Genomic DNA, 27,497 nt, shown 5'->3' on the forward strand with positions numbered 1-27,497 from the left:
ACCACTGTGGAAACCTGGGCCCTGTAGGACTTGCAGGAATCTGCAGGCTGGTAATTAAGCTGGATAACTAAATAGCTATTAACCCCACTGTTTTTACTGTTGCTTGTTAATATTAGAACCTTTAATGGGACTCCTTAGGGTGTTTCCATGGCCTAATTCTGTCTGTTTCATAGAAAGTGGAGGGAGCCATGTACCAGGCTACCATGATAAATTATAAGCAAGCCTTTGAGGGGACCATATATTTAGTTGTGTGCCGATAATAATAATAGACTCATTAAAACACAGTTTTTTTTTCCTTTCCATATACTTTTTCCTGTGGTTACTCCTGTACCAGTGTCACCTAGTGAAATGCATAACAAGTATTCTTGTTCATCTAAGCACATGCACTTTCCAGGGCTGCAGAACTCCTTTGGTTGTTGAATAGCGTGTAACCTTGTAGCACTTAGGCACTGCCTCACACACAAAACTATGCAAATGAGGTTGGAGTGATCTTTTCTTTGAACCGCTCTACTTGCTAAACACTAGCTGCCGATGTTTTTTTTTATTGTGTTACAGGCAAGACAAAGCAGACCTTCAAAGGCAAGCGGCGTACACTGACAAATACAAATTATGGGAATGACATGGGCGATGGACTAGCAGGATGTGTGAAAAGCAGATGAAAGGGGAATACAGAGAAGAAGAAGAAGGAGGGCAGAGTGACTAGACCATTGCTTCCATGATGCATTGCTTTGCCGCATCCCCTATGGTGCAGCTGTTTGTTATCTGTCAGAGTCCCAGCACCGTCGAACTGAGGGAAAGCAAGCAATGTTAACTAGCCCTCCCTGTGCTGACATTTATTAACACTGAAGAATGGAAGCTAAATAGACCACCCAACACGTAAACATACACAGGGAATATTAATTGTCATACAGTATGAAGTTACTGAATGAACTTAACGTAACATAACATAAGGTGTATCCATTGTCACAAGTTCTGCTTTATCAGGCATTCAGACAGAAAAGAGCCCTGCGTAAAGAGGCGCCTGGATGTGTCTGTTAATTGTGAGTTGTCTGAACACGGCCTGAGCCTCCTTTGCTCTCCATGTGATTTTAGGAGGAGGGCATTTGCCACATTTTCGAAGTGATACTGATTAGCATTTGAGGGAAAGAGGAAGCTGAAATCGGCGGTAAAAAAGTAAAAGGTGTACCAGAGAATAGTGTATTTTGGAGATTGGGAAAATTGGGAAAAGGGAAAGGGGAACATTGAGAAAAACGCGACGCATAGAACACCGTTCGGCTCATATTTGTGAAAAGTCCCAGTTTGTAAAATACATTTAAAATACAAAGGATCATTTTTTAAAAGTTCATGGAAAGTCTTGGGTTGCAGGTTTGTTGTAAGTAAATTATAAGTTCTTGTAGTGGAAAACATACCCATTAGATTGTTCCTAGATATGACTAGAATTACTTACAGTATGCCATGTCCACTGCTGAAATCACTATCACAGATCCTCTGGGCACAAGTACCCACCGGAACTACACTAGAGTGATTAGCATGAACAGATGAGAGATGTATATCTACAGCTTGTAGATCTACACCCTCTTGACCTCTCTGGTGTTCATTCAGATTCGAGAGAATAGAGGGGAAGGAGATGGTAGATGTTAAACTTTGAATGTTCAGCTGTTTTTTACAGTGACAGTGTCTGCATGCAGCCCAAAATGTCAGATTTCATTACGGTGTGCTGCAACTGGGCTGCAGCCACAGATTTAATCAAGCGTGTAATCATACTATTGCCTCTAACAACAAATGGAAATGCATTCTGTGATCAATATGCATGTCAAGAAAGCAAAGCAATACACTGTAACATTAGTTCAATGACCATCCTCTTACAGGCCTCTCAAGGCCTGGCCGCTCATCTCTTTATCTCTGCACAGTGAAAATTTACATGCACATGCTCGGCCAAAGAGCATTAGCCCACAGGAGCACGGAAGCTGTGGTCCATTTGTTGCACTGCATAACTAATGTTCCATTTCAAAAAGTCAGAGCCCTCTAATGGAGCTCCTTATGGTTATAAGGCTAAAACTGATAACTTTGTCCTCTGCAGCTGAACTAAATCCTAACACTTTACTGGTCACACTGGCAAGGGACGCCACTTGCAGCTTCTCAGCAAAGGATAAGAGGACAACAATCTCTAACTCCAGACACAACCCTGACTGTCACTGTGCAGGAAATCAGGCTGAACCACTACATCCCACTTATCCCTGCTGCCATGCAGGAGCTGGTGGACTATCTATCTGACTCAGAGCTGGTGGTCTGTGTACATTAGGTTTACTTCTTCAGCTATTTTGAAATGGAAATAGGACAGCAAATTTCAGTAGCTCATAAAAAACATATAGTTCACATTTCAGTACCTCTTAAAAAACATTGTGCTTTCCAAGACAATTCAGATATATGGTTCATTGTGAACTTGTTATGCAGTTTGCAAATGTCCGCAACATTTCTGTGGCTTACACCAAAATAGTATTTTGGTGGATGTAACAGTTTGTCTCATCTCTCTGTCTTCTGCCGTGGTTCCAGACCTCTGAATCGCCGCCCACATCTCAGATTTGTTCAGATTTCAAATAGGCTCAGTGTTGTGCCCACTGACAGCTGTTTCCGCCAGTTGACTCAGTCAACCAAGGTGATATTAAGAATGGGGAAGGTATCTTCCTACTCAGCTACCCAGCCACATTCATGAAAGATAGTGACAGAAAAATGGCGACAAGTGTGGAACAGATCAATGCAGCTACAAGTTGTTGTTAGTCTACATACAGAAATAACAGCTGTTAAGTGAAAAGGTTTCATGTTGTTGTTTTGGGGCGAATAAAAAGAAATGGCCCAGCAGTGAAATTTGTGCGAATAATGGAAGGTGAAAATTCACTTCACTTTCTATCTGAACACACCTTTAAGCTGGCTAAGCAAGGCTTAAGATGCTTAGTGTGTAACCTTCAAGTCCCACCTTTGTCAGATGTCATTTTGCTCCTCCTCTAACATTTCCTGACTCTATATAGTAGCAAATTAGAAGCAAATCACCCATAGGTGCCCAGTATTGTGTGTGGAGTCTGATAAGAATCTATCCAAAGGGCTTGCTATCGAAAGAAAAAATGTTTAATTAAATCTCATTAATTACACTTCTCTCTCAGCACAACGGTTTACCAGGCCGAGAGTATGATTGATAAAAAGATGTTATACATTGTTGGGGAAGCAGAGTGAGAGTGAAGGTCCTTTTTGCTTGTTGTGCCACTGTAGGAAACAGGAGGACAATTGATAACGTTTCAGTGATGAATGATGGCGCCAGCACACCTGCGGATTCCTGTTAAGGAGCGAGGAGGAGTGCTGTTGATCTAAATCATTGATGGCTCTCTCCGATGGCTCACGCTGAGGTCCTGCTGATGAGACGAACCAGTTCTTAACACAGAGCACGTTTCCTATTAGAGCAGTCACTGTAACAAGACAGGAGCAGGTGTGGGGCTCTTTTCGCTGCTTCGACCGCTGTACTGTAACACTGACAGTAACAGACACCATGTTTAGAGGACAAATGTTTTACAGGATTTTTGTGTCCTTTGGATACAAGCATTGTTTCTCTTAGAAACACAGGTCACACATTTCTTCCTTTCTAATGCTTACACGCTGAATGATTATTTGTCTTACTGCTTTTGTAATCTTTTGTTGCGTGTCTTGAAGTTCTCCTTTGTAGTGTAGCTTATGTGTCTTATAAAAGTACCTAAAGGAATTGTTTGACAATTTTTATTCTCTTTCTTGCCAAGAGTTAGATGAGAAGATTGACACCACTCTCACATTTATCCGTTAAATATGAAGGTGGAAGCAGGAGACGGTTAGGTTAGGTTAGCTTAGTGTAAAGATTGTAAATAGGAGGACAATAGCTAGCCTGGGTAAGAAAATCCACCTACCAGCATAAATCTAACTAAGCGATACTTGTATCTCATTTGTTTAATCTGTACAAACACATGTAAGTGTAATAACGACATATTGCAGTTTTAAGCCGGATTGTGTTCTCATCTGTTTCTTGGCTCTAGGCAGTGACTTCCTGGATTCTCTGCTGGTTGCCTGGCAACCACACAGTGATGACAAGACTCCAGAAAGTTTTTTGTCCCAGAAATGTTTCAATGTATTAAACAAACAAGATATAATGTGTTCATTTGTGGGCTTTAGCTGTGCTGGTAGGCAGAGCCAGGCTAGCTGTTTCCCCCTACTTCCATTCTTTATGCTAAACTAAGCTAACCATCTCCTGGCTCCAGCTTCATATTAGATAGGACAATGGTATCAATCTTCTCTTCTAACTTTTGGCAAGAAAGCGAATAAGGGCAAGTCTCAAAATGTCAAAGTATTCCTTTAATTTATTTCATTTAAGCTCCAAAACTTCCATTTAATAAAGTTATTTCCAGAATTACTAAACTAACCTAAAAGTTTGTCCTTTATCTTTGGAACAGGCACAACTATTAATGAAAGTGTCTTTGTTTTAGGGTGATAAGAAAATCCGACAGATTTGCCCCTTATAAAATCCAACATAAACTTTATTGATCCCAAAAGGAGAGATTTTAAAAATGACCCTCATGTAGGACTTAAATGGATACCCTGGTACTTGCAGGGGGGGACAAGGATATAGATGGCGTGATAAATATCCAAACTGATAGCTTTTATGATGTTGTTAAGAATTAGGGTGATGCTTTATCATTATGCTAATGGATACACAGCAGCTACATCCTATTGTGGGGGAACACACATACAAAAACACACACTCATCGCTATAATATCTGTAAAACAATCTCATGGTGTAACGCAGCTCTAGAGAGTCTTTCAAAATGAGGCCCTCATGGTAAGAAGAGTACAGTACTCCACATACTGAAGTGGCATTTCTCTGGCCTTGCATAATTCTAGCTTTTCTGTCTGAATAGAGCAGTTTTACTGACAATGAAAAACAAGTGCTGACTACTGTAAGTCGTACAAACACATAACAGATACTAGTCTGTGGTCCGTCTGGTCTTTCACCATGTAACATTTATCACTTATCTATTGCTATCATTGATTCGGAGGCACTTTAAACTGAAGGTTTTCCAGACATACATTTGCAGAACAGAAGACTGAGTAAAATTTTCCATTTTCAAACCTCCACCAGCTGACAGATGTTTGATTTGCATTCATCAAAACTGAATTTCTCTCGACCCATGATAGACCAGTGACCTCTCCAGGGTGTTTCTTCTGCATTCTGCCCAACGCATGCTGGGATGAATAGATAGAATTTTCTAATGCCCTGTGCTCCTTCTGTATTTTAAACAGCTCAAGAAGACTCTTTTTTTTGTATAAGAATAAAGTGTTGAGGGGTGTTTTTTTTGTGCTGCTGCACCAGAGTGAATGTGAATGGAGCAGTAGGATATGTTCAGCAATGTGACAGAAATGCAGTCTTTTGAAAAAAAAAAGTTGAAAAAGAGTTTAGATAATATGACTTGGTCTCTGGGGATCAATGTGGGAGAAGCCTTTTAATAAATCCTGTCTCCCATCGGCATAAAAAAATAAAAAAAATAAAAAAACAAACAAAACTATTGTTTTTTTATTTGTTTTGAACCTCGCGCAGTTTTTACTTTTAAATCCCCTTTAAATAACTTCCTTTGGGTGCACAGGTGGTACAGGGGTAAAGATCCCATCCACCACCACAGAGGCCTGGGTACAATTCCTGGTACATTCATCTCGTTCACAAACTGGGTGGCTCGCGGGTGAGAAGTTGGTTCAGGTCCTTGTAGCTGCAGTGACTCCTCGGTTGGTCATGGTACTGCATGACCTTCCTGTAAAAACCTACCTTTGACTTGATCCATTCCTGTTATTGTTTGTCATATTTGTCCTGAAGTACCAAGTAGTTTTGTTGCCTAAACCTAACCAAAATGAAAACTGAAAATAATTATAAAAAAACATTAAAATAATAAGTCAACTAAGTCTAAAAATAATAAAGCACCTTTGTCAAACTTTGCCTCACACTGGAATTGAACTTTAAACTCCTCAACGCAGGGCCTGTGTTTGACCCTTTCATCCACCACAACCTTCTCCCCTCATAGACTTTATACTATGTTACCTGACTTCCTAAGCGCTTTCTGCCAGAAGACTTTCTTCCTCAAATGCAAGCTTCTCCCATGTGCAGGTGAGGCATCATTATAATCATGATACTGAATGCACTTCCATCTTTCTTGTAGATTATTTCAATTAACCCTCACCACGAACATGAGAAAAATTATGTATTTCAACTTTGATAATGCTAAAAGTTTCTAATATTACGCAGGGCGTATAACGAAAATAAAATGTTTGCATTTAAGACTACACTCACAACTAAAAGTGGAACACACACAAAAAGTAGATAAGACAAAGAGATTAATGAATGCCATAATGGTTTTTAACACCACAATGTTAACTTGACTAATGGGGAAGCCCATTAAGCAGAGCTGACACAGTGATTACAAAATACATTAGGTATGAATTATGTTATTAACAATTACAAACACTCTCTCCACAATCAAACAACACTCCACTAAGCCACTCAAAAACATTCACATCACTCCTCTGCAATATTACATGACATGATTTGATGGTATAGAAAGATATTTGACAATATCAATTAATCCTCCGGATATTAACCTCACCAATGCAAGAGGTCTGCCGCCAACTTGGCACAAAATGCTACAACAAATATTAAAATGAATGTGTTACAATGGCAGCCAACCAACTCAATTCAGTCCACATCCACTCTGGGCAATGGGTTTTCCTATAATTATACGATTTGACCAAAGAAAATGAGCTAAATCTCTGTGGGAAATACTGTGAAGATGGCGAAACACTTCAGGTAAAATGTGCGCAGCAGACTTGAGATGAGTGAATGGATGTTGCAACCTTCTGTTAATATAAAACTGAATGACTGGAGCTTCTCTTTGCCAGCAAACATGCTGTGAGACACAATACTCAGATGCCAGAATTATCATAATGTTGTGGCTATACGACAAGTCTGACTGGAACTTGAAGCCGTAAAGTTGTGAAGTTTTAAGCCTTCAGCACTAAGACAGCAGAACTTAATGCTGCTGAGCAAAAAACACATTTTCCATGTCTTTCTCCTGTGGGCCCGTGATGAACGACTGCTGTAATGGATCTGAATAAGAAATGGAACCAGCCGTGAAGTATGTATGCGTGTATGAATTGATTGATCTGTTGATCATAAAATGTTCCTGGATTAGCCAGTGAATGTTGATAATTATTAACATAAAATGTATAAATCAATTAATGAAAGGAAGCAGAGAATGCACTGATGGACTTGTATTACGCACTAACTGCAAGTGATTTTCTATTTGTCATGTTTTCATGCAGATTATCTCTGCATGGTTCCACAAATTGTGTGCTTTTCTGTCATGTTTTCTAAAATGGGGTACAAAATCTTTGCATTTCAGAGACATGTGCACTTTCTTCACATCAAGGGGCGAGCTTCTGCTGATATGTGTATTTAATTGGGTGTCAATTCATTCCTAAGTGTTTCCCAGCACATTCTGTTCCTAGACTTTAATGGCACAAACAGCCACATCATGTAACACCAGTTTTCAAGACCTTCTGGTGGAAAATAATGATATAACTGTTAAATGTTACATAGAAAAGCATTTGAAATGGAAATTCAACAGTTCCAGCAGCAGATCAACTGGATAAGCTTAATTTGTGTATGTGGGTGCTCGTGCCCGTGCACTCATTATGCGTTTCTTTGCAGTCGAGTCATGAGGCTGTGGCACAATAAAGGAGTGCTGTGAATCATTAGTGACAGTGCAGTAAGGTTAAGGAGACTGTCTATCAAAGTAGACACAGAATAGTTAAGATGCTTGCATGTGGGCGCCCACATGTGGGTGGGCACAGAGATGTGTGTGCGTGCATCTGCATGATGATTCAAGATTTAAATGGATAATTCACCTTGATATTGTGGAAGCAGTTAACAGTGATACAATTATGTTGCACTGTTTAAAATTCCTCCTGGAAAAATGTATTTGAGGTCTGGGTGCAGTGGTGCAGGGTCGACTTTAGGTCAGCACTGCTAAAACTAATAAGGATTCAGTCTGGCTTGAGGACATTTCATGAGGTTGGATAATTGCTATATTGGGGGCTTGAACTTGGTTCCCCCAGTTGAAGGATCTTGCTTGCCATTAAGCTACCAAGATGACCTAAGTTTCAAATTGATAAAAAATAAAATGCGATTGCTTGTTGTTGAAGTACTTCCAACTTTAGAGTTCAGTTTAATTGACATCAGGCGTCCTTTGACTTTATTTATTTTAAATGAGGATTTTATGATGCTTGTTTAACCTCGGGCATGGCAAACATCCTTGTCAGTGAGTCATATCCAGGAAACAAAACTCCACTATTGAGCAAAACTCTTTGTCTCTGGAGGAAATAGAAATAGTAATTACTATCATGACCAATATTATTAGTCAGCAGTAGCAGCAGTTATTAATAACTGACGTGTCATCTGTTTTCCAGCATCATATTAAAGAACATTACTACTGTACCGACATGGCCATCCTTTAATTACCTTCTTTAGGACATTTAACGTTTTATTTTTTAGATGAATCATGATTAAAGGCCAAAGAGATTAAATAAAAGGTGCCTCAAACTGCATTCAAATTCTTTCACAGCTGTTTAAATAAAGCCAGAAAAGCCCCTCACAAGTAGCCTACTGGAAGTTTGAAGATTGAACTTCAAAATAAAAGCATGAGCTAAAATTGGTGGTTGTGGTTATTGTACAGGATAGGAGGAAAGACAAACAAGCAATCGATTTAACAAACAAAAGGCTGCTGCATGGTCTTTTCCAAATGTGTCCTTTGACCTATCTTTTTTGTTTAATTTAATCAACAGTATAAACAATTAAGTTAATCTAATTGAATTTTACTGATGAATTCATGTAATAATTTAGTCTATATAAAGTAGATTAATGCCTGTCACAAGTTATTACAGCCGGAGCGATGTATAATTTTTAATATTGGGAACCAACAAGCCTACGTATTTAATTGACAGTGATATGAAAGGGTGAAAAGCAGCAAATATTCATATTCTTACAACTGTTATCAGCATATGTTTAGTATAAATATGACTCACAAAATCAATAGCACTGAAAATTAAAATTAAATATTTTTCATCGATCATTTCAGCGTAAATTAACTTAAATATCACATTGGTCAACATGTGCATTATCTGACAAATATATTTAGATTCAGGGACTTAAATCCCTGAAAGGTCTAGTGAAATTTATTACTTAAAATCTTTCAAGTCCAGCAGCGAGGATTTTATTTGGGGAATCTTGTCCGGAAGTGCAATGGGTGATTGTTGCGGGCTTGAGGTTGGTCTCCGCTGCTCGCGACACAACCGCACGCAGCTGCTTTCATTTTCCAGCGCTCGAGACGCAACGACGGAGAGGGGAGCTCGCGCTTCTTGCTCCAGGGATATCACCTCTGATGGACTTGATATAGGACAGGAGCACGCAGTTTATCTCAGATTGTGGCCACTTGGGTGTTAGTTACAAGTGCAGTTTTGCGGGACATAAACTGCTCTAATGGTCTCAAGTGTTTGTACCCGGGCTGTTTGAATGTGTTTTATGTGTTTGCGCTCAACAGTGAGGTAGACTTGTTCGGGCTAATTCTTCAGGAGTGTCGGCGTGTGATTTATCCCGTGGATGCGGCTGTCGGGGTCGGTGTCTGAGCCCTGCAGGATCAGCCTGTCTTAGGGCATCATGGTTCCTCTGATTCTTCACAAGTGGATGAGGAATATTTCTCCGGAGATGCTGCTGCTGCTGGTGCCGATATTGTGGTTTGTACCTCTGACTGGAGCGGCTCCTTCTCTGACTACCGAGCAGCTGGACACGGGGGTGGTAAGTTTTCTTTTCTACCTACTTAAGGAGAAGAGGGGGTCGGAAGTTTTTCTACCTGCTAGCACCCGTGAACGTGGGGTGGTGGGTGTTCATTTTTCTATCAAACCCTACCACGCTGTGGGGCCGTGGGGTGGCGGGGTTGCCTCTCCTTTCTTGGGCTACTCTTGACCGTCCAGCAAAGAGCAAGTGCCGTCTTCTCCGAATACTTGCTCTGAATTTTAACACCGCTGCAGTCCAATGCACGAGGCAGAGTGGCGGCGGGCTACACGCCGCGTGATGAAAAACACACGTGTCTATAGGAACTTTATTCACCTGATCACGTCCCCAAAAAAGAAATAAAATAATTACAATCAAGTTGCCTGTAATAAATAAATGTAGGCTGTGTGAAGGGATTTGCCTTGGCGTTATATCGACCTCTTCCATAGTATGCTGACATATCCTGTGCTCATAAAATGACTGGAGCTCACTGGGACAGACTGTAAACCCAAGAGGCATTATAGGTTATTTGATCAAGGCTCTTCTCAGTCATGCCTATGAAAGAGCCCATGCCCAGTTCAGGCAATTGCTGTGTTGAAAATAGAGGATCCCACTCTGTAGTCTGTGGTGGAGAGGTAGATGGAGCTAAACGAATCCACTCAAACAGGCAGCACCATTGATGAAGGATATAAACAAATCGATTTGAACTGAAGTCGAAGCCCATATTGAAATCATAGTGTTTTTGTTTTTGTATGTGTTCAGAAGCTATTTGCCCATAACAGATCACCCCTAAACATCTACTTAACATTGAATTTAATATATAATTTTATATGAATAATCTTACAATATAGTATGGCATACAGTCAAACCAAGAGTTGTAAATGAACTGATGTTTGTAAGTTTGTGTTGTGCATATTGTATCATAGATGGATAATACACTATGCTGTAAGTAAAATAGGAGATTATTCTAATTTTCCTTAAAAAAGCGTTTTATTTCTTGGCTTGTAAAAGCTGATTATCGTCTTCGTAATTTCATCCCCATTGAAGCTGCATTTTTCCACAATTTCACTCCTCAGGGCAACATCAGTTTTTTGTTGCTGCTCATCCCAACTTCTGTCTGGCTTTCTCTCAGCGCTCAAACTCTTCTCTCTGAAACCCACGCTAGGGGATGAAGTTTTTCTTAACAAAGACTAGAACAAGAGCATTAAAATAGATCAGTTTCTATTTCTTTACTTTTTCTTTGCTTCAAGTTTCTCTTCCACCTTGAGGCGGGGTACCTTTTCCTTCTTTGAGTTACTTTGTTACACTTCTAAGACAACAGACGCTTTAATTGTGAGATTTTATGAGCCGTCATTTTTAATCTAGAGAGTGTGTGTGTGTGGGGGGGGGGGGGGGGGGGGGCGAGATGAGGAAAATGTTAATTTAAACAAATAGTATGTAGGCTACCTAAATCAGTACAGAAGTTACATAATCTAAGAAACTGTTCTTAAGAGAAAACGGCACACACAATACACTCAGTAAGCTTACAGTGTCCACGTGTTCCATCAGTGTGAAATACCCAGACTCATTCCTGAGGCGGATGCCAACAACCCTGACATCAGGACACGCTCTGTTGCACCTCAGCTCTGAAATCATTTTTTTTTTGTTTTCCAAAAAGGTCAGTTTGGCCTCATCTGACATCTGGGTTTTCATCACAACCTGTACACACTTCTACCTTGCTGTTTCGCTTTGTCCACAAACAACCAAGGCCTTTAAAAAGGCTATTACATTGACTTTTAACTTGTTGTCTTGTTTCATTTTCCAGTTGCAACATAAAACTATGCTGCTCACTCTGAGTACTAGCCATATTTTCCTGCTTCATCTGACCCTTTTGGAACTGGAATCATTTGGAATCAATACTTGAAAGTTTTCTTTTGTGTATCTGTATTTCTTTCTCTTAGTCACACACATAACTTTGCATCTCTTTCACTCTGAGATGATGAGATACAGTAGCAAAGCAGAGGGGGAAGGTTGAGGATTTAAGTGAAAGTCCAAAAAGAAAACAAATGGAACAATTTGTCTGTAGTCTGTCGGACCTGTGATGGAAAATCAATGGACACTTAATCAGTGTCAATGTCTGGCAGGCCCTGATCAGCCAATGGTTGTGTACAGTTTTGTACAGTAACTCTGAGACAAACTTTTTCATCTTTTCAACTTTTGGGAAAATTGGGTGAACACTACAAACACAGCGGTATCACCAGATGAAAAGCTGTGGTAACAGCAGTAATTTGTTCCTCCATTTACCATGGCAAAGAAAATAATACTCAAGGTGGAAGCTTTCCTGCATTTCTAGATAGAGCTGTATGATACACAGAGTCCAAAGTGGCACTGCAGCCCGTACTCTGAGGGCCATTACTCTTGTTGTGATGTCTGGGATGCGTTGCCCCACTTCATGTGCCAGTAAATGCAAAGCAACACTGCCAGTCCAGTGATGGATACAGAACTGAAAATGTCCACATTTGTTCTATGGACTTGCACTAAATATGCCTCTTGGTGGAGGTCACCCAGTTCATGCAATGAAAGTTACCATTTCCCTGAAGTTAAGCCTCTTTTCCATAGCAAGCTTGTTTTTGCTGAGGAAAGCCTTTCAAACAATACTTGCCTGCAGATAAAGTCCGAACATTACTTAGACTTTATAATAAAAATATATATATATGATCTACTAAAAGCCCCTATGTGTAGGATTTGAAGACCTTTGTGCCATGCATAGCAAAAGACTGAATCTTTAGTACATCTATTTTTAAACAAAGATTTCCAGTTTGACCACTCTGTCTGTGACACCCAAACTAAAATCTCTTTTAGTATCAAGTGCTCACTCCCTGTAGGCTTGCATGGTGGCTGTGACATGTTTGTAGTTTTTTTTTTCTTGTAGAAGAATAGCAGCTTTAGTGACAAGAAAAAAAATCCACTTCTCTGCTGTCCCTTGGTATGTTCAGAAAGTTCCAATCATTCCATCATTGTTTCACCAAAACGCAGCTTCGTACACTGCTTCTGTCAGAGTTACTGGGAGGATGGATGATCGTGCAACATGGACCATCAGCCGTAATGTACTGGGCATTGATGGTGAGGTTGTCTTGGCTGAAGAAGACATGCATTCCCTTGCACCACAGCATATTTCTCACTGTGTCCACTCTATTTGAAAAATGGTAGCATCTGAAAAGTTACTTGCTGTACTCTTAAGGTCCAACCTGAAAGGCAAAATGTAGGAACTTTCTGTGCCTACAAACCACAAAGACATGAAAGTGCCATTCAAGTTTATCGTTTTGAACCAGTCACCCAGCTTGACCAGTTCTTATGAGTAAGCAGGACTGGAATACAGACTCTTTCTTCTGTCCTGAAGAGACAGCATGGGAATAGGATGTCTTTGTAGAAGCCCCTGAAGCTCCAGGGAAAGTGTGTCCTCCTGCCTGCTGTTCAAAGGCCACATGTGACTCCTTCACTCTGGAGATCAGGGGCAGTTGAGCGCAAAAGTCGAATTCATAGTCATACCTATTCCACTGAAATAAGTGACCATACTACATGCAGAAAAGCCCTGTAAGAGAGGAAAGCAGGTGTGAAGTAGAGCTCACTGCAGCACCTTTATGGTAGAGGGTACAACTGCGAAAGGGGAAAAACTTAATGTAGACATACAGTGTCCTCAATTACCTGAGAGATGAAGAGTTTTTCCTGCTTTATTCATTGCAAAAACAGAGATTCTCATGTTTGATCACCGATAGCAAAGACAATTTGTCTAGACAATGTAATCTAACTGCAGCTCCTAGTTCATCATGAAAGACGGAGAGAAAGTATCAGTGTAGACAGCTCCGATGATGATGAGTTGGCCAATGACTGATCTCATGTCACCGGGGTGCTGCTGGGAGCCAGAGGACACACAGAGAGCACCATTCAGTGCCACTGGGAAGGGCTGTAAAATACAGATATGATCAGATGATTGCACACATCATTCTTTCTCCACAGTGGATATATGAGTGCGTGTGTGTGCATGCTTGTGTGGGCGTTTGTCCGTGTGTGTGTGTGTCTGATTATAACTGCTATTCACTCAGGACTGGAAACACAAAAACAACCATCTAACCACAAAACAACCCTCTGATCTCTATTATTGCTCCAGTCCCTTCACACTTCACTGCCATGCTGCTCCATCACTTGGCATTTAGTTGAGATTGTGAATCTTATGTATGGTGTGTTTCTGGTGTGTTTTCTTCATAACAACCACACACTGAGTCCTTAAGCAACTGAACACTCAGATCAAAGGTATTCATTTTATAGCTTTGCTGTTGTCTGGTTTGACGTATGACTGCATAGTGCCGATTTGCAATTTCAGCACTTTAGGGCAACTGAGTCATAACAACTAAAAGGTAATATGCTCTGTGTTTTCTGCTCATCGTATTATGTTCCTCGTGAGGAGTATTTTCTCCACTGAAACAGAACCGCTGAGCTTCCCAAAGGAACTATTCACCTGAACACTCAGGGCTTTCCCTTTTGATAAGCGAGAGTGAGCTGACCAGATTAGCAGCTGATAAATTACCTGAATAACTGTATATTCAGCCACCTGTGGAATTTTATTCATTTAAGACCAATGATCCCAAAACCTTACAGACTATGTGTGTGTGTGTGTGAGTGTGTGTGTGTGTATGCACGCCTGGAAGGACAACCGCACCCCAGTCCATTTCTCACTCTCATTTTCCTGTTTCATTCCTTCAATGACACAGCCATCTGGCGTCAATTCCTCTGAAACAGTAGGCGCCCACTTTCTGCTCCCATACCTCCGCCACTCACTCTCCCACCCTGCTAGAAATCAAAATGATGGGTTCTCATCAGGTATTGAAATTGTATCAAGGAGCAACGACAAAAAACAAAAACAAACATCATTTTCAGGAATATGAGGGAAGATGGGGTGTGAAAAGCCGGCATCCTGCTCACCGTTTAAGTGAGGGTTGTACTCGAACCGATTGGTCTACCTAGTTGTCAATTAACATATCAATAGTTCAGACCCTTATGAACAAAATGAACTGTCACACTTGGTTGTAACTCGTCACAAATAGGGAAAAAAACTGTTTTGGCTTTGGACTGAAAGGGTTAAAAAGTGAAGTCAGGTATTTTGGATAAAAAAACTGAAACTGTTATTTTGATATTAATGAGTCCCATCAGGATTCTCTTTGTGATTATTCCAACCCAAAATTCCTCATATTGTTGTGGCTTTTATGATAAATTCGAATGCAATTTACAATCCTTTTGGGTTATTTGGCAGGACTAAAAATTGCTAAGTTGTAGGAAAGAAAATATAAAAAGGGCTCAATAATACCCATAATATGTTCAGTAATTAGGTCAATAATTTAAGTGCAGCTGGTGTTCGAAAGAGAACCGTAACAATGACTCAAAGAGCTTTCAGCACTAAAATCTTCGCTTCAAACATGCTCATGGAAGAATATCCTCTCACTCTCTACTGTTTGAATCGCAACTCATTTTCTTCAAGTGCCATTAATCCTCCACCCTCCACCTAACAATGGTTCAGGAACTTTTTGCAATACATGATGGAAAATGTACATTTTAATAATTCAGTTTTTGTTCTGAAGGGTATAATAGAGAAAGAATTTCCTCTCCGAGGTCTGTTTCTCATACAACTAGTCTGGCTGCCAACAGTACCACTACCCTCATTAGTACCGCGTTTGCCTGTAATTTGTGTACATTTTCTCCTGCATTATATTCACTCCCTTCACTCTGTCAGTCTCTTTCCTTCCATTTCACGCCTGCTATTCAAGTAGGAGGCTTTCTTTCTACCAGCACATCATGGTTCTTCTGAATACACCCAGGGGCCCAGGGATAGAGGAGGCTCAGAAAGAAAACGGGACCCAGTTACAGTCAAGGGAACGTACAATGGAAGGAGTCCTGCGCTGTAATTAAGTGACAATTAAGTGAAAGCATGTACTAAATGACGAGGTAGAAGGTGTTTCCACCGAGAACGTGAAATAATGAATATTATACCTGTAATATACAGATTGGTTGGTTTATTGTTAGCAATAGCTAAGTGAGCGAGTGAAAAGTTAAACCACGCCAGAAAAACACCCTGGATGCTAGTTTCCATGTAAATCTGTTATTACACTCTCAGCCTGGATTATTAGGACACTTTTAGCACCGCTGTCCCACTTCCATCAAGCAGCGTGACCTTCTGTCTGTAGAAATGCATCGTGGGACTTGTATTCAGGTCGAGAAGATTATTTCAGGAACAATGTCATGTGGGAGAGGACTTGAACGTCGGAGAGAGTATATTTCTCCATAAAGATTGACGGAGAGCGAATGTTCAGTGTGTAATATATAGCACATTCTCAGCTTCTCTGGAAGAGGGAAACCAGTCCTTCAGCCCGCTCCTATCCAATCTGTCACCTCAGCCTTGTTAAGAGTAAAAGTTCTCCAGAGACATGCAAGTTTCTGAGTAGACTGTCAGCATTACTGAGGAGTTTATGATTTCCTTAGAAACCAATTCTCAAGGTCTCAAGAGCCCTGACACCTCATTGGCTGCCACTGTAGCATAGCGGTTTGGGACTGATGTGTGGCAGCTGCGAGACTTCTGCACGACGCTTTCAGACAATGACAACACATCGATTTCCAGATGAAGTTTGACAGCGTGAATTCAGAACTTGATTTTCTGTAGGCGATCCTCGTGTTGGCTCATGAGTAGAATAAATAGAATTGTAAACGAAGTCTGACAAAACTTTTAGTCACATACGCTACTCCCAACTTCAAACTAAAGTATAGCAGTTTGAGGCCCGAAGAAGAACCATCAGCAGTCATGGGGCAAAGGTAATTGTTTTGGTAAACAACAGAAGCCAGATGTATAAAGGATGGGTACACACAAAAAACATGCATAAGCCATGTCCCACACATAAACTGATATTTAAAATAGCAGAATGTGCATGTTAAGTGTATTCTCAGGGCTTTTGTGTATTCAAGTTCACTAGATTATTTTATCCCTTGTTTCATCAGTTCCCTGTGTGTATGTGCTTCTTGTTTTATACTTTGTTGAGAAGCATTGGACTCTTTTATTTGACAGCTAGAAACAAAATTATTACCATTCCGACAATTGATCACGTTGAGTTATAGTATTGCTGCCAATGGTAGTTTACAGGTGTGTGTGTGTGTGTGTGTGTGTGATGGATGCTGTGGGCCATGTTTTAATCATGCAAGCACAACAATCAGCGAAAAGTGGTAGGTCTTGGGCACAAGTACTGTGTGGGCATCTCTATGTGCAGCAGTACAAATTGCAAAAGGTCCATAGATAGATTTGATGATGACGATTATATGATCGCATCAGTCCAACGCTATTTCAGTCATAATCCTGCTGTATCTCACATCTTAAAGGGTCACATCATATCGTACATGATGTGGTACAGCAATAGCGTTTGCACCGCAATGCATTTCAAAAATTACTTACAGTAAAATGGCAATGCACAGAATTGATGAGCGCCAGTAATCCGATGTCTGCTTCATGAAAAGGCAGAATACAGAGTTGTAGGAGACACATGTGGTTATTTTGTAGCAGCCTGGTGTCGTTTGCATGTGATTTAATCAAGGTAAACGGCCGTGCATAATGGCACTGCTCTCTGGTGCAGCACTTCTCAAATTGGAGGCTGCAGATTTATCACATACGTCTGTCCTGCTGCCTTCAGATGGCTGCAGGGATTTAATGAACTGAAGGAGAAGGTTTTCAATCAGTGTGAAGCAGCTTTAGATAACAGATACTGTACCTACCACTCATTAACTTATAAATAACTGTATTCTGATTTACCAACATTTCTGCTTTAACCACATTAATTATGCTGAGCAGTGTTTATTTAGAATAGTTAAATTACATTTTAAGCATAAGGACTCGCCTTTCAGTCTGTTTTTATCTTGTTCTGCTAACCGACACATTCAGGTGATGCCGTCGTAAATGTCATGTTTGAAGTGTTTCCACAGACCGGGTACAACTCATGCCACCATGCAAATAAGGCCCCATGGGTGTTAGAACTAGCCACAGTCATTGGTATTGCTGCTCTGGTGCTGATTGAGGACTTGAGTCAATTGAGCCAATGCAATTCTGTGAAATTGTGTTTCATTGAGAGACTGGGGGAGCAGACTTTATCTGCAAACAGTCGACTGAGGGCGTGTAGATCCATCTATGGCTAACTGTGCGAGTGGAAATCAGGCTTGTGCATGTCTCACGATGAGTGACATTTATAAACAGAACCATGCATATGCACGGCTTTGTGAATCTGACAAAAATGATCTGTTTGCATATTTCTCTTTTTGTTTGTGCACAGAGTTTTAATCCTGTCTACACAGAGTTTTGGCACAACCAAATGTCAGAGCAGGTGAGTTTACAGAAGTAATGGACCAAACTGTGTAAGCAGTTGAGCTGGAATTACTGCTTTCCTCAGCTGCATGTGATTCTCTCTCCCGTTGGCTCTTGCTGGTTTCATGACTTACTGTAACTGTGGGTTAGAAGCATGCAGGCCCACTCTCAGGCTCCCCATGTAGAAAACCCCAAATCAACTCCATGTTGCTGCCCTATTTTAACTGAGGCATCCCGCCCACTTATAGTCATATACCAGACCAAGGTTTTGGTTGCCAAAGCTATTCAAAGGACTGACCAGATCTGGTAATTATGGTGGTTTCTGGAGTTCTGCTGCTTGCATGTTAAAGTTAAAATAATCCAGAGGCCCTCTTACTGAACTGGAGGAAACCCCAAAGTAACAGAACTCTGTTGAACTCCTCTGAAGTTTGTCTTCTGAAACTGGCAGAATTGTAATAAATACAGTATGTATGTGAAGAAAAAGGCTGTTGCCTACTGATTTTCATTACTGACATTGGCGCAGGAGTGATGGGCACTGCTGGCTTTTAGTTTATTTCATATCAAACTGAAGGACAGTTTGTGCAAAAAAAAAAGGAAAAGAAAAACACTTTCTGAGGGAGCGTTTGATGTGTGCTTTGGAATTAAATTTCAGTACTGTATCCTCTCAAAATGAAGGCACATTTGTCTGTATGTCTAAGTGAAATGAAGAAAGGGAGAATAACAGACAGAGAGATAAACTGCACAACTAGGAGACGTTGGGTGTTCAGCCAATGTCTGTGAGTTTATTAGAATGATCATAAAAGCCTGGATGCAATAAGCATTAAGGCATAAAAATCAGCCTTTGCTACTGAGAGCAGCATCACTTTGTCCCACTGCACAATACATAGCCCCATTAATTTTGAGAGTGACTGTTACATTCAAGATTTTATCTTGAGGTGCCCATTAGCTCAGCAATTATTCATTGGTTAATTGGGTATTTGCAGTGGTTTTTTTTCTCTCTCCAGCCCATGGGAGACAAACAAAAAGACTTATTTCTCAGTATGTCTCTCCCTAAGTGACAGTTCAACTAATTACATATCATCCACAAAAGAACAAGTCGTTTAGAGATCAGACTGTTTTTCCAAGTACTGTAAACTCTACTTGAATGAAGTTGAAATGACATCAAAGTTCAGGATCATGAAGAACAGAAGTTACTTGAAGAAGGTTACCAGTCAAGTCAGTTGTATTTATATAGCCCAATATCACAAATCACAATTTGCCTCAATGGGCTTTACAATCTGTACATCATACAACTCCCCCTGTCCTTTAGACCCACGATTTGAATGAGGGAAAACTAAAAAAAAAAAAAAAACTCTTTTAATGGGGGGAAAAAAGGAAGAAACCTCAGGAAGAGCAAGAGGAGGGATCCCTCCCCCAGGACGGACAGACATGCAATAGATGTGGTGTCAACAGAACACAACAGAAAATCATAGAAAATAAAATGATACTGTTTACAGCATACACACATTGCAAGAGCAAAATAGATTGGCCTTGATCAATTATCAATACATTGATTATTACACTGAAAGTGCTGTATATGCCTGCAGAATGTGAATGAAGTTAGCTGAGCTTTGTGTTAGTAAATAGACTGCTTATGAGAGGCATGTGCCTATATGGGACCTACAGCAACTGAACATGATGTACATAAATTCATTTTCAAAAGAATAAAACATACGATCTGAAAGGGACCCTTAACAATTTCTATCTCACGTCAAAATACAAAGACAAGCTCCCCGACCTTTTTAGATGGAATATAATTTGGACTCTCCTCGAGTTCTTGGACTGGCCTCCCATACTAGGAATGGAGTAACGTTGAGATTCATCGATTGGTGCAGAAAACTCCTCAATTCAAAGAGCTCCCCCAGCATCGGCTGCGGGCTAAACAGCCGACGACTCACCTCAGTCTGTCCGATTCTTTTAATATGCCATGATGAAATCACGTTTAACTGATCATAATGAATGTAATATTAATCAGGGACCACCTGCTCCTTTTATCTTGTCTGGTTTAATTAACTGATCCGGGTAAGTGTTCTGTGGCTCTTCCAAAGACTTTATTCTTTATTATCCTTAAAAGCGTCACTCTTTGCATAGGCATTTCTAGATAAATGAACACTTCATTGTTACTTGTTTTGTGGCCATTTTATATGCTCAGAATACAGTCTACAGCAGTTTCTTCATGGCTGAGTCTGAGCTGTCATTCTGGATTTTCCCGCAATCCAAACGGACACATTTTGGATTTTACAAATTGAATGGAAAAAAGGGAGCTGGATAAGAGCCATACAGTAAGCAAACTGGGTCATGGAAAGATCAAATATTTCAGCAATACAACTAACATTCACATTATACTTTTCCACCTGGAGCTGGAGGAGCTGTTCATGCCAAGCGGATAACCCTCGAGCAAGTGTCAAAGCAGCACGCGTTATTTTTGTTTATTTCAAAATTCACACTGTTGGAGAATATGCTGACTAACCCACGCATGCAAACCACAACATGAAAGCTTTCCTTTGCTGTGTCTTTAATCGCAGCACCGTCAATTGTAATCAAATCTTAAGCTACTTAGAGATTAATCTTAGAAGAAGAAGATATAGTACACTGAAGAAATAGACGATGTACATCCTTTTCACAAGGACTATGAGCATTTAACACAGGCTGTGGCTGTGTATTGATTTTATTTTAGATGCTGACATTTATTAAACTTGTAGGTGTTAAATAAATCCTCAGATCTGACAGCCTGTCTGTAATCCATGGTTGCTTTGACATTCACATTCATTATTATGGGCACAGAATTGAAGCTATAGTCAGAGAGTAAACAGAGAGTGTCTGCAGCGAGGCAGCAGAAGTGACAGGACCAACAGATGTAAGCATATGTTAGCATATGTAGGAGCACTGTATCACCCTCAAGGCCCAACTTTGCACATGCTTCCTGAGTGAACTCTGACAGAAACTGTTGTTGGTTATATAGATTGTACATTTTTTCATATTCATCAGCCCAGAAATATTAGTCTTGGTTTTTATGGTTGGCTCTAGCAGTATTCAGGTTCAGGGAGCTACAGTATACTGTGTGATCAAACTAACAGACCAAATCCAATTTTAAGATTGTATACCAAAGATGACTTCATCATTAATTAAATCAAAATTAGATAATGATGACTAATTATTCACGTCACGGAATAATGGTCATTCCAACTCCCGGAGCCTGACAACAACAAGGTGAAAAAACTCAAGGGGATTCTGTCTTTACTGATCTAAGATGAAAAAAAATAAAGTCTGCAAATACTTTCCTTGGAGAGGCTGGAACCGATAGATGTGGGGCTCTTGGAGTGCATTGCAATTTCTAATGCATTTTTAATGCATGTAAAATTTGAATGAAGGTGCATCTTTACATCACTGCAGAACCAACCAGATACTCTTTTTATAACTGTGCTTGCTTAAAGCACTCTATTGTTTGAAGTACTGCTGAGGTAAACTAAAACCCTATAGCTCCACAATCACAGTTGTACCTCTTAGACTGAGATCCTCCATTGTTTCTCCACTCTCCTATCTAGTGCTCTTATCAGATTTTGTCAGCATGATAAAAACATATTTATTATATTCCAGGACTGTCTGGTTTTCTCTCTCCTTTATCTGGCTTTCGCTATCTTTGTGCCATGAACACGGGCTCAGTCTAAATCTTTACTTTTTTTATCCTCTGTGCAATTGTCAAGCAGATGTTTGTCGTGATAAAGAATTTGTGCCCACGGTGACGATAGGAAACGTTTCTGTTGTAATTTATTACTGTACATACATATGTAGCTGTACTTGATTGGTTGTTAATTGGTTTTCTTTTGGCTGTTTTTGTGGTCTTTTTGGCTTGGCTCATTTTGGTATATTTTGACTTTTACAGGTGTTTTGTGGCTTCCTCACATTGATGTTTCTTCAAAATAATTGACTGTTAATGTGCCAATACCATATGTATATACTGCGTGATTTTTGTGTGTGTGTGTTTTTACTATTGGTCTATGTGGAACAGTTGATTAATACTGTCAGTGATTTTTAATACCATAAGTACATTTTAAGACATGGGACAGGGTGCACCTGTGTGTTGGTTTTGCTACTGAAACAGTGAAAAGAGTTTATGTCTAGTTTATAGTCTATGACCGTTTGTTTTAAAACTCTGGACAGGTGCTGCATGAAGTTAAATCCCTATTTGTGTATCGTATCCTCCATGTTTGTTGTCTTTTCCCGTCCTGCGTGCACATGCTGTACTTGTAAGTGTGTAAATGTATGATCTCAGCTGTGCATTTTTAGTGCCAGGTTACCCTCTGCGGACATCGTAAAAAAACAACAGTTATTGAACTCGAACATTTTTTCCCCGACCACCAGGCTGTCATGAGTGTAACATGAGCTCCACTTGGATTTCTCTGCAACTACTGACCAGAATTCTCCCGGTATACACTTTCACACTTAGCTATGCAGCTGGACTGTGCTCTGCTAGTGAAGCATGTAATTACCATATAGCATCACAGCTTTATCCACAGGAGGTGAGTTGAAAACACACACACACACACCGCCATCCACCTGACATCCAGCATGGAGAAAGAGATGCATTAGGAATAAAGACATAAAAGAGTAACTCATAGGCCATGAAATAAATTGGTTGTTACACATGCCTGTGCACACACACACACACACACACACACACACACACACAGCCAAGCTGCCTGTGTCAGTCTGATGGGCGTGGCCATATCACAGCACCGCATTTCACTCCCAGGCCAGAAGTATTGCCAGAGTTTGAACTTTGACTTCATTTCCAGGCTACAGCCGTGTCAAATAGCAAAGCAAGCAAACTCCCTCTGCACCTCATTTTGTCCAATTTAACTTTCCATTCTTCAGCCTTGAAGTTTGACTTTGTTGTGCTCTGGACTCACGACTGCAGGTTTCAGTGTCTGGCTGTGGAGGAATCAGCTGATCCACAGCGGGCCTGTGGCTTCTTTGTTGCGGTTCTATTGCTGTAGGTCCAGTACTGCTCCTCTCAGCTTCTCTTCCTAATGAAACGGCACATATCCAGACAGCTTGTGTCGTTCTGCAGGTGCAGCACACACAGCCACACACACACACACACACACACACACACACACACACACACACACACACACACCAACATCCTACCTTCTTCCCTTCTGGTACTACTCGTCTTTTCTCAGATAGAGCTTCGGTGGTGTCACAATAACTGCTCATCACAACATGTTTGTTGTACTTTTCACAGCTGGGAGGTGTGGGGGGTTGCTGTCCTTTGTTTTATGACCTTTTTTTGGGGGGGAGCTACAGCAGGTGATGAAGTTTTTGCATGCTGGAGGGTGAAACAGCTTGTGCGTGAAAATGAACTAGAGTTTGAAGCCTTGTAGGGATGAGAAGTTTGTTTGACAGGTAAGGAGGTGTTTTGCTTTTGTTGTCAGACGCACTAGCCCACATGAGGTATCACATAGACAGCATACACATTACAGAATGTTAGGCTGCACCCAGAGTGAAAATATCCCTGAGTGCAGCCCGAAAGAGAGTTTAGGGAAAAAAAACTCTGTCGGCTAAAAATTTTAATCTGCAATTGGGCAAATCAAACAGATGCTAGTGCACATTCCGGGTAGATCACTGTGGGGCATATACAGTGCAGCGTTGTGGTAGTTCTACTGTTTGCAAATTGTTGCTACCATTGTAACAATGTAGAATTGTAAAATCCTGCATAACCCTGCTTTCATACCAAAGGTACAAGTTCAACATTACGCAGAACAAGGTCACTTATTTCAAAGGAGAGGCTCTCCTGAGCTGTGCCGCTAACTGCCCTGACTTTCCGTCTGACTTTGTGGACAAATTTGACAGGACCGGAGAAGTACTGATTTATACTTTGATCCCAAGTATTCTGACCTCCATGACATGTCATTTTGAGGCAGATGTTGTGATGTCAAGACATTATGGCTGTAGAGAAGTTTTGAGCTCCTCTGAATTCCTGGAGTTATGTCACTCTACTCTTTGATCCTGCTGGGACTTCATCAAAGATGGATGGAGACACCGGGTTAGAAAATGAATGTTGTGATTGTTCGTATCCTGATGCAGTCCATAGTATCCTAGTTGTAGTGCAGAATAGTAATGCACATCATTACACGCTCTACCTTGCACAAACTATATCTTGCACATTTAGTGTGGAACCAGCGTAAACCACTGTTTCATTTCTTGGCAGCTGAAAAACCGACCTGGACTTCCTGGAACAGCATGCCCACACCAACAGAGCCATTTTTATTTTGTCTGAATATAAGTTTTAAGAGGAAGAAAAATCCAACATGGGAAGAGATCTGGATAGTGTGTGTGTGTGTGTGTGTGTGTGTGTGTCTGTGTCTTTGTGTTTAAGACCAGTTGTCACCAGTTCTCAGTGTGTGTTGTCATGCGCTGGCCCCATAGCTAAACCCTGGGGCCTATAAATTACATACAAGACCCATAAATACACTCATATATATTCCTACAGCTTGTTTGAACTTGGAGCCGGCAGAGATATCATCTCTCAAAACTTCACATGAACGCAATACGAGCCAATAAACCTATAAATAAAAGAAACACATCTGTCTCAATTCACTGGATTTATCTTGACTGCCACACACATAAAACATTGTGCAGAGTGAAACCCACTCGCAAATTCACCCTCTCGGACAAACACTCAAAAGTTAAGATTATTCATGGCAGAGGATCGTATGCGGCGGTTCAGCAGATCTGTCACGCAATCAAGCATGTGTGTCTACTTGCGTTTGTATGCATATCAGTATGTGTGTGACTTTGCATATTTCTTCTTTATTGTGGCACATGTGATGAATGCCCCAGCGGGGACACTGGGCAGGCGTTATTCAATCCTTGTGTTTGTGGGCTTTGGCTGGGTGCCATGCCACATTACCGCCCACTGAGAGAGGAACTTCAAAGAAGGTTTGGGGCCTTTTTCCCAGAGTGGAGCCACTGAATCTTCTGCCTGTTAAAATAAACTCCAGTATGGGTGCATGTCCTAATTGGCTCCAAAAGCCATCAGTCTGTTTATCTTTAAACCTAGGCCGACTTATTTTTACTGCGTGCACTCTGTTTGAATCCCCTCTGGAGCTAACATAAAATATACCATTTGATGGATAATTTTGTCCAATGTTGCTCAGAAGTCCACAACACTCTGACAGCTGCGGAAAGACTGACACCTTTGTAGTGTTACTGCTGCGCTCTACACTTTCATGGGACCACAGGAACAATTTATAAACCCACACATAGCAGCTCAGACACATAGAACAATGGATTCTACTTTGGTACTTCAATTTACTTAAACACTCTTCTTTATGTTAACTGCACTTTTTACTTATAAATAACCACACAGGAATGAATATCCACTGCTAAAAAGGGCACTTTCCTTTTTGGTATTCAAAAGAAACACAGATGTAATTATGTCAAAAAGGGACATTCAGAAACATCCTTTGTGGAAGCAGCAGGATTCGTCTAAGTTGTTTTAGCACTTGTATGGCAAAAGGTTTGTTTAATTAAATGTACATTGTAAAGGTGGAAAAAGTCCACACCTGAAGATCTCCAATAAAAACACACAAAACTTAAACCACTGCAGGATGGAAACATGCTGTGACTCTCGGCCTGCAGTGGGAAGGACTTCATGGCCGTTTACAAAAGTACACATGTGATAAGTATTTATACCTGGAATTAACACATTTAATGGGATGCATAGTGTTCCATGGGCTGGATTGGTAATGTTGATAGTACTGCCACAATGGACAGCCTGGCCGAGCTTTCCTTTCACTTTGTTGCATTTGAATTCAGTGGACTCAAGCTGCATTGACAACCTCAGATGAAGAAACCATGAAACCAGCCGCACTCTTCTTGTAGTTCTACCGAGCATCAGTCATATGTGTGGGGTGAGGTGCCTGCGTAAAGCCCGAAGGACACTAAGAGACAATACCCACCCCAGCCACAGGCTGTTCATCCTGCTGCCGTCTGGCAAGCATTATAGAAGTATCTGGTGTCGTACCAGCAGGCTCCAGCTTTCCCCAGGCTGTGAGACTTTTGAATTCATCCCCCTCACTCCATCAAAATTAATAGTTTATTGTTATGTTTTGCTCTGTGTTGCTGGTGTGTGTGTGTGTGTGTGTGTAGCATAAAGGGACTACAAACGTACATTTCATTATACAACCTTGTGTTGTAAAATGATCATTAGATAAACCCTTGTTCTCCCCCCTTCCACTGACATCAAAAACATCAATGCAAGGTGGACACTATTTACAGTGGCGGCTGTGGCTCATGTGGTAGGTCGCAGTGTCCTTGAACAAGACGCTGAACCCACTGCCACCATCAGTGTGCGACTATGTGTGTGCATGGGTAAATGAAAGGCGTTGTGAACAACTTGCATCCTGCAGCCTATTTACCATTTACAGTGGTGCTGATAGCGGCATGCCACCCCCATGACTACTGAGCTGAGTTTGAAACGGGTAAAATGTTCAACAGAGCTAATGGACATGTGCAATGTTGTGAGTCTCTGTAGGTCACTCTGCCCCATGCGCACAGCTTGAGAGTCATTAGATGCATTACACTACATTGTTGTCTCTGTCAGATACCTCCAGCACTGCTGCCTCTCACATCAATTCCCTCTATTACCAACTCTCCATCCATCCCTCCATCCTTGCCTCTTTCACTGCTCCATGTTTAACAGGATTGAACAAATGGCAGCCTCCATTTACCAGACTTGTCTAGGTCACTTAGTGCTGAAGATCCAGGTGAGAAGGTACCAATTTTAAATCTCTCCCTCCTTCTCTGTCGCTATACGTCTCCCTCTTCTGTCCTCCTCTCCCTCAGTTAGCAGACAGGAGTTGTGTCTCAGCTCTCTGTAGAACCAGCTGTCTCTAAGCCAGGGATTAAATGATTCACTTACCAGCCGCATTTTAATCCTCACTGTCACACTCTTGCTCTCAGACACACACACACACACACACACTCACGCACACTTTGTTGCTTTACGTGGGTCCACTAAATTGAATTATATTTGAATTATATCCGAGAGTTAGATATGTGTAATTAAACATTGACATTCGGCGGTGAGTGGGAACTGGGTTTTAAAGCAAGCCCATCCAGCAGAACGTATCCTTACAACAAGTCAGCCATGTGTTCCATTATAAGCACATTAGATGGAAGTACTTGTCTAATGAGGTG

At 40.9% G+C, this 27,497-nt stretch overlaps 1 protein-coding gene across 1 annotated transcript in view; it reads left to right on the top strand.

Moving 5' to 3' along the window:
• Window positions 1–9,769: 9,769 nt before the first annotated feature.
• The window catches only part of mmp17a (matrix metallopeptidase 17a), a 68,478-nt gene continuing 50,750 nt past the window's right edge, over window positions 9,770–27,497 (top strand). Inside the window, exon 1 of the mRNA XM_070924776.1 lies at window positions 9,770–9,907. Coding sequence (XP_070780877.1) covers window positions 9,770–9,907 — 138 coding nt within the window. The remainder of the gene's footprint in view (window positions 9,908–27,497) is intronic.

The sequence above is a fragment of the Enoplosus armatus genome, chromosome 18, assembly GCF_043641665.1.
Source record: "Enoplosus armatus isolate fEnoArm2 chromosome 18, fEnoArm2.hap1, whole genome shotgun sequence".
NCBI classification, from domain to species: domain Eukaryota; kingdom Metazoa; phylum Chordata; class Actinopteri; order Centrarchiformes; family Enoplosidae; genus Enoplosus; species Enoplosus armatus.